Here is a 9,116-nt window from a genome sequence, read left to right on the forward strand (position 1 = left end):
GCGTTTGTGCATCTTGTTGCCTTGTTTGTATGTTTTATATATGTATTCTGTCTGAAAGGAGAACCATAACAGAACTAAATTGTTGTTCTACATTAAACGTGAAACCAGTACTCGAGTTCATTCTAATATATATTGCGAAAATAATCTTTATTATTAATTATTTATCTTTATTATTAATCTTTATTATCTTTATTTATCTAATTTTAGTTTGTGAATGGGAGATATTTGTCCCACCAAAGTCACATACGCATTAAAGAATTTAATCAAGGGTATACATTTTAATGCTTCAGTAACGTTCAGTTTACCCACGCAGGAAAGTATTGTCGCGCCTCTGTCCACGACACACCCATCGCTATTGTTGATGCTGACTGAGTCTGACAGCCTCAACCTTCCTTAGCGTGCGCTGAGAGCCGCTCGCGGTACAATATTTATCACGGAGCGACTGAAGAAGCAGGCTGCTGTTTCCACGGACACAGGCGGACTGGACAGCAACGGATACAGTTTTTTTTTTACATAGAAAGCAAAAGTAACCACGGAATCAAGACGATGGAGAGAGCAGGTTAACCCATGTTAACGTTTACCAGGTCAGAGTTCCATGCGGAAAGCAATCCACATGGAAGCATAGTTCCGTCCACAAATGATATCCACCTGCGCTGTCTCCGGCTTCTGCACCACATAGGTCAGCTTTGGGCAAATGACAGAGGCGGTCGCGTCGTTGGAGTGTTTTCTTCGGAGCATCGCTGTCAATGAGCAGGAATGGTTAGTTACCGGAGAAACCGATGTTGAAAAGACGTTCTGTTCCCCCGACTGTGCGCAAATACAGCTCGAATGATTGAAACATGGAGAAACAGGCTCTTGTAACAGCGGTCAGCCTGTCCATGAGCCTTTTGTCGTTAATGCTTCTCATTACAGCGATCTTCACTGACCATTGGTACGAGACCGACACCAGGAGGCACAAGGAGAACTGCGACCTGTATGGGACGGATTCCAATGGTCAGAAAAACAGGGAGATGCCGATTTATCACCTGCCTCTCGTGGACAACAACAATCCACGACGGAGCCTTGCTCTGATGAAGCCAATACACGTCGGGAGTAGGGAAGAGGAACTCCTGGAGAACTGGAGGTCAATTTTAGGGATGGGAATTTTGGAGACGGAATGTGGGCGTCCACTTTTCTCCACCTATTCAGGACTCTGGAGAAAATGCTATTTCCTCGGCATGGATGAGGATATTGATAAACTCATTTTGAAGGGTAAGATTTCTGAGCCCAACGAATGAGACACCTCTGAGTCTGTTCCCTCGAAACAGTCAGCCGCATCTTTGACAAGTCAGGAACACTGTCCCAAGGAAATACTGCTTTCCGCGAAATCATGTTCGTCTCAATGTCTGCACAGCTACATCTATGTAACACAGAATCACAGAAGTGATTTCTTTTGCTCGGATATATGTAATTTATGGGTAAACCCACCTTTTTATGCTGCAATGAAGAGCAAGGGATGTATTATTATACAAGGCATGCACTATTATTTCCAGGAAAACGATATTGATCTGTCGCGCTATTTTTAAACCTTTCCGACCTTACTGAATGTAACTCCAGTGGTAATCGTATGCATGCTAGAGGGGCTGAAGAAGCTATAGACACTAAGACGATTTTATGAACTTGTCGATAGCAACAATTAAATTTTATCTGGCTGGTTTATAGCTAAATGTTACGTGCCAAAACGCACGGAGTTCTATTACCTTCCCTCATTCGATATCTAAACACAGAATTTGCAATTTGGGGAAAAAATGGCACCCCCGGTTACGGTAGTCATTTCTGGCCAAAGTGTAATTTCCTTCTTCAGCAGATCGTTTTATTACGTCTCGTCTAAATTCATCCCTAGCTTTACAGACACGGGTGCGAGCACATAACCTCCGCTCCACCTACTGGTGGTTAAGGCACCAAATAATCATTCACGATTGAATCAAATTATGTTGTTGTTGTCATTGAAAGCCTATTCCAGACAAAGTTCTACCAAGTAGATAAACGTTTCACCTGGGGAAGGACAATGCCTTGTGGGTGCGAGCCAAATATACAAAAATGAAGTCAGGGTCAAATATTGAAAGCCACCAATTCTCACATGTCAAGTGACGCTGTCTGACCTTCAGCACTTCCCGTTTAGTTGCCTCGTAAATTAAACAAGATATATAAATCAGTACTGTTAGGGATGTTTGATTTATGTCACACTTGGTGGAAACGGAGCAATCGTGTGAGGTAGCACGCCTTCGCCCGAGACTCCTCTTTTTGATTTGGCTGCACACTGAAGCATTCACCGAAAGTTAAAATAAATTTGGAATAGTTCATGGCTCGAAACATTGAACCCTGTATACGCGTGAGAAATAACTTTTTAATGGCAATAATGACGCGCATGTCAGTGCATTTAAAATACTACTTTATTAAACACTAAGATTTCAAAAGACATGTCAAAATATGAAAATAGGCCTACATGGCTGCTACATTAGTGATGATGATGTATCAGATTCGGGTTGGACAAATGCAGTATGCAAAACTGAGATGTTAAGCGTTTATTCTTCACAGTAAGAAACGCTCATGCATTTAGAATTCCTTTGTGCAAAGGCAGCAAGTTATCTAGAACACTGATTCTAGTCGACGATTCAATGAAAACGTTACGTTTTCGCTTGATACCCATCGTTAATGTGTCTAATCTCAAAATTAAAAATCTAAATAAAATTTAAATTATATGACATATAAGTTATGAAAAGATAATCTGCTTTGAATTCATTACTGGCGGTCAGGGCCAATTTATTGGACTTTGATCAACCCCCCCAAATATGTTTATTTTTAAACAGCGTTTAAAAATAAACAGTAGACCTACATTGATTGTTAAATTTATTGCGCATTTGGATTATAACGGGGGTGTTATCCAGAACTACTTAACCAATGTAAGGAATAGGACTGTAAGGGCTATGCCCCCATAAATTTGTAGACAATCGGACATTCCTGGCAGATGTTCCATTTAATACATTACTTTATTAGAACCACAAATCATTTAGCCACGGAACACAAGCGATTTTACGCCATCCCTGACAGGGTCACAATTTGCAATTGGAGTTCAACAAAATGTTTACTGAGCGCCATCTTGTGGCGAATGTCGTCCTGAAAACAGTGCTCGTTGTCGCTGCGTTCAATTAGGAATCGGAAAACGCACTCACTCAGAAAGAACATAACGTAGGCTAATAATATAAATTAGACTTATGTTTTAACATTTGTTACTTAGATTTTCGCAGATTTAAATTTTATTGCTTTAGGGTTTTTTTTTTTTTGGTATTTTATTTGTCAATTAATACTGTTTTGGTGACCCGAGATGATGATGATGATGATGATGATGATGATGATGACGATAATGATATCCACACAGGTATTGCGCAGAGATGCACTACTGTGAAGTATCATTTCTCCCAGCCTATTCGGCTCAGGAACATCCCACTCAACCTGACCAGGACAATTCAGCAGGATGAATGGCACCTTTTGCGTGAGTACAACTAGTTCTGGTGTTTTTCTCTCATTCATATCTACTGCAATACATCTTCCACAGCATTAATCAGGGGTTAAGGCGCCTAGTAAAGATATCTGTCCAGCCCATTCCAGTTCACTCCAATTGAAAAGCACCCTCTCAGCATTCATTTGTTGTGTTACAATTAACATGTTGATTTTTTTTTGCCTTATACTTTGGCTGGTATTCCCAGATATGACCATGTTCATGTCTATGCGTACCTGGCCTTGAATGGAAAGTATTTTGTATGATACCCTGTCTATATGACTGACAGTGCGTTAGGGCCAGGGGAACAGCTGTTGCCAGTCAGTAGAGGTAGGGCTATGTAGGAAAGAGATGTAGGTGCTTTGATTTTTTTTTCTCCCCATAATGATCTATTAAGTGGTGTAAGGCCTTGAAAGTAAGACTTTGAAAATGTCCCTGCATGTGAAAACAGATCAGGCTAATGATCTAAGAGCATCTGACATTGATTAATGGAGCCGCAAGGGTAGCAGACCATATCTCAGCCAGCGGTCTCTGCAGGTGCTCTTGCTCTGTCCAGCTCTAACATTCAATTTACAAGTTGGGCCGCACTTTGAAAAACTCGCTAATCATAAGTTACTGAACACACTTTTCACAAAATTCAATGCAGCAGACACATCTGCTGAGAATAACAGAGCTAGGCATATGGGAGCTAGCTGCAATAACCCTAAAAGACCTAGCAGAGTCACAGAAAGCATGCATTATATGTGATGCTAATGCTAAGCATTTAAGAGAGGCTTTGAAGTGAAGATGTCAACAATTATCCAATCGACCACTGAGATTACACAAGATAAAATCTGAATGTTTCGAAAGCTGCTGATCAGTGACACTGAAGACTATTCCAGATTTTCCCTTGCTGAATCTGCTCCACACCACAACCATGCATGTTTGTTTTTTAGAGATAAATACTGCAGCTGATTGCTGTTGTAGGTTAGCCAGTACTGAAAATGACACATGTGATTTTGATTGGGTGAGCGAAATCCAAATAATACGTTGGTGTTGTGCTCTAGTTAGACACAATCAAGTCACAAACTGATTTATACTGAAGATACAATGACATCTGAGAGATGATGCTGTTTTTCCTATCATGATACACAACAGTGTGGTGTGGAGCTAGGCTTGTAACTCAAAGGTTGCCCATTAGATTCCCAGGTGGTTCACTTCTGATGTACTCTTGGATAAGGTACTTAGCCCCAGTTGCTTCAATGAATGTCTGGCTGGATAAATGGATAACATTTATTTATAAAGAATCATAAGAGTGTCGGCTAAGCAAACACAATGTAATAATGTACAACCCCTTTGTATATTTCTGTTCTGCTTCAAGCTGGAAAAATACTGGTAACTATGCTATGTATGTGATTATATAGCGGCTCACCCTTATTGAGAAATTAGTGTAATCACAACAACAGAATACCACAGAGATGTTTCAGAGAACTGTTTTGATGGATATGTGACTAGTTTCACTGTCAGAGGTCAATAGATCATGCAGGTCAAGCACAGACATGTTTTTAAGGTGGTACAGGAAATAAGTATATCTCTAAGACCATGGTCAGTACATGGCTGTGATTAATTGGCTGGATAATGACAACTGAAAAGGGTTTACCAGTTATATTTTCAAATGTTATTTACATCTCATCATTTACATATAGATAGCTGCATTCTTTTCCCACAACTAGATGAAACAACCTTACATTAGAATGATGTTATTCTATTTTCAGGGGAATGAATGTTGGTCAATTAACACGAGCCAACACCTGCTGGTGTCAGAGGATTTATCAGTGTGTTAAACGGGCCGCTGTTTCTCCGACTAACACCCACAAGACTAATGTTAATGAGAACATGAGAGGATGACATCATACACATCCAGCCTGTGTTTCCAAGCTGACAGAATGCGAAGCCTTCTGCTGCGTTGAATACTGAGAGATGAATAACTACATACATCATTTTGGTCCAGTTCCAATAACAATACTTCATGATGAGAAACATATCATTGCACTAGGTCTGTAACCAGCCCCAAGGACTATGGTTAATAACATTTACCTTGATGCTATAATTAGGCCCACATGTAATGTGGAATGTAACCCCAACCACAAACAATGGACACAGCTCCTCTCCTCCAGCCCGGGAGAATGGGTACAGTATTAGCACAATGATTGTGATGGTGATCCACATATGCCACATAAGGAGAAAACAAACCGGACAGTTTCATGTCACAGCTATATTGTTTTGAGAGGGGCATACAATTGCTTTGTATGCCCCTCTGCATCTTACAGTTTTTTTTCAAAGAAAAATCATCATGAAAATATAGATGTCAAAATATAAGATCCAAAATCTAAAGATATATTTTGATATGTATTAAAATGTAGTACATACATAAGAAAAATAGATGTAAATGTAATTTTCTGCATGTATTTTATATTTTTCATTCTACATTTTTACCACACAGTGACATAATGCTGTTTATTTTTACAGGGAAAATTACTATTATATTATTCTGGGAAGGGAATATTGATGTCCTAGTAAATTTTATACAGTGTTATTTCTGTTTCAAAGACAAGTCCTATGCACGTACATTTCAAATGTGTGTTCATCTTCTTTTCTTATTTAAAATGATCTGAAAATAATGGGGTCCAAATATATCTATGTACCAATTTGCTGTGAGATATTGAAGTCACACTTATTTGTACCTTTATCGAGGTGTATTTTAAATGTATTATTAGTTAGAGTTACAGTATATGCTGTGATTAGAACACCAGTTGTGTAGTGTTTGCAACACCAGACTCTGGAGCTTAGGAGTGTGGGCTGAAATGGAGGTCTGAACAAACTCGTGGGTTAAGGTTTTACAAAATACCAGCCCAGGTTATTTTTTATATGAAAAATGTACCATAGACATTTAAATTACAATGTAAAAACAAAACAGGGCCACAGGAACGAGTCCTCTGAATCTATTATTACACGACACCCTACCCTAGGGGAAGATGGGCCACAGAAAATAAATGTTCTACTAGTGTGCCTTTGGCCTTTGAGAGTACAGATGCTTATTTTTAGTCATGTTGTGTAGAAATGGGCAACTCTAGTACCTTTGAATGCAGGGTCTTCCTGTCTGTGCTCTTTGTCATCATCTCTTTACTGTTCAATTTATTGTTAAGACAGTGGGATGACACCTCCCCTGGTGTGAATCTTCTACTAAATGAATACCTGCAAGGCTGAACTCCTATAGGACTTTAACTGTTAGAGTGACTAAACTTACTAATGACAAGAGAGAACTTCCAATTCTTTACCATTGACTGCGTGAGCGTGGTCGTTGGTGTCAAGTGCTGGTCTGGTCCCCTCAGATCTGCGCAGAATCACAGCTGGGTTCCTGGGAATGGCAGCCGCGGTCCTGTTGTGCGGTTCCATCGTGGCCACTGTCAGCTTCTTTTGGGAGGAGAACCTGACCCAGCATGTGTCTGGCCTGCTCTTTCTCATGGCAGGTATGTGGACGGCCCCCACCCACAACAAACTCCTCTCTCTTTCATACACACAAAAACACCCCCCGCCCCACACACACACACACACACACACACACACACACATAACAAAACAATCCCTGACAATACAACTTTCCCTGGCTCACACAGAGAACTCACTCACTCACCCTTGCCCCCTCCAATATTTTCACAGGGATCTTTTGCACCATCTCCCTGTGTACCTATGCGGCCAGCGTTTCCTATGACCTGTCCAGGAACCCACCCTTCATCTACGGGCTGCCCAGTGACGTGGAGCATGGATATAGCTGGTCCATGTTCTGCGCCTGGGTGAGCCTGGGGCTGACGGTGGCGTCTGGCTGCCTGTGCACCACCTACCCCTTCATCAGCCGGGCCAAAGCCCTGCAGTCCAAGACGGCCCCCGACTCCTCGGTGTGAGCAGGAGCCCCTGGACTGGACCCCCTCCTCGGGGGCTGACGCGGGCGACTGGCTGGCAGGCACGAGAGTGCCAGAAGCTCAGTTCATCCGTAGTGTTCGTTTTCTCTTTTGGTTTTTCAATCCGGTTGGATTTGTGGTGCTTCACTGAGAAGCTGGACGCCACGCTCTGAGTCGTCACCCTGCAGGTATTTGTAGCCTCTCATCTGTGTTGCGGCGTCGTGCAACGTGCCGGTGTGACTATGTACAGTTCGTTCTTTATGCATTTAGTGTATATACACACAGGCACATATATACATATATATAGCATCTGCATAATATGACCGTTTATATAAAAAAAACAAAACAAAACAGAGATCAAAACGGTGTATGTGAATATTTGTGACTGTTACCTCTTTTTATCCCCATGTGCATCCTCTGGGCCGTGACGATGCTCTGAGGAGAAGCGATCTTTTAAATTTCTTTCTTTATCATCGAACACACGTTTAAACCTGGCATGACCATGAACACCCCTGGTGGAATCATAGCTGTTGTGCGAGAGAGTGATCTCTTCTTTAAGTGCATCAAGCAAATGGTGTGGAATGAAGTGGTAGTTGCTGTTTGAGATTCTCAATTCTCTCTCCTCACTCTGTTCTAAAGGGCTCGGTTAGTCATTGCTAGGGCACATGGTGAAGGCAGGGCTGAGACTGGAGACAGCCTTCCTGAAATGGAAATTATAGCCATGCCCTGTATCTGCTGAAATGACAGCCACCAGTTGTATTCATAAACGGAGCCCTAATGGCATATCGTGCCACCTGTTTTGAATGGGCAAGAAGCAGAACACAGAGGAGACGGGGATACTGCGAGTTCGAGATGCAGAAGTGAATGAATGTCATGAATGCCCTCAAGTATAAGTGATGCTTGGTGTGTGGAGCACATTAGTGGCAATGGTGGGAAATACCAGGATGTCAGGCATTGCTCAACACGCCTGCATCAGTGATGTCCACTCTGAGGAGCAGTGTGTATGTACACACTGGTCTCAGCTGATCCCCTGTAGCTGCAACTTTTGCTGAGGCTGTGCTCTTGGGTGGATCACTCCCAGTGGCGCTACGGTGACAAGGACACAAGGATATGGGAGAGGTGCAGTTTCTTCTCTTCGCTGACCTGATGAAGCAACATTTCTGAGCCAGTACTGTGAGCCTTACCGTGCCTGTGTTCTGGTCCTAAAATGTATGTGAAAATAAAATGATAAACAACATGTGCTCTGATGGGCTTCACTGTTCTTTATTTATATTTTTAACAGCAGGGATTGTTATGGATCAATGTAGAGTTTGGTGGCCGGGCTTATCTTGTTCTATAGGTGATCACTCTCAGCTTTTATTTACCGAGCTGAAAGTACAGTGCTATTCAAACTGCACAGTACATCCCCACACACACATGGATGGGGACGGTGAAGAATGCAGAGGGGTCATTGTGGCCAGTGAATTCTGTGAATGGGTTTGCAATAATACACAAAAATAGTGTCAAAGGATGTAACACGACTCGTATCGAAATGTATGTGTGTTTTCATAAGTAGAATGCCCTTGTGGAGTAGCAAACTGCCGTTTTAAAAGGGGTGGGCAGTTTTTAAGTGCTGCTAACAAAGGAACATGTCAATGGTT

At 41.8% G+C, this 9,116-nt stretch overlaps 1 protein-coding gene across 1 annotated transcript; it reads left to right on the forward strand.

Annotated features, from left to right (window-relative positions):
* The first annotated feature begins 316 nt into the window (after window positions 1-316).
* Window positions 317-8,620, forward strand: LOC118782892 (transmembrane protein 178A). The gene is made up of 4 exons (XM_036536516.1): window positions 317-1,251; window positions 3,419-3,532; window positions 6,910-7,047; window positions 7,238-8,620. Exons 1-4 carry the CDS (start codon window positions 840-842, stop codon window positions 7,477-7,479), a joined length of 906 nt encoding a protein of 301 aa, XP_036392409.1. The 5' UTR covers window positions 317-839; the 3' UTR covers window positions 7,480-8,620.
* Window positions 8,621-9,116: the final 496 nt, after the last annotated feature.

The sequence above is a fragment of the Megalops cyprinoides genome, chromosome 1 (genome assembly GCF_013368585.1).
Source record: "Megalops cyprinoides isolate fMegCyp1 chromosome 1, fMegCyp1.pri, whole genome shotgun sequence".
In the NCBI taxonomy this organism is placed as follows: Eukaryota; Metazoa; Chordata; class Actinopteri; order Elopiformes; family Megalopidae; genus Megalops; species Megalops cyprinoides.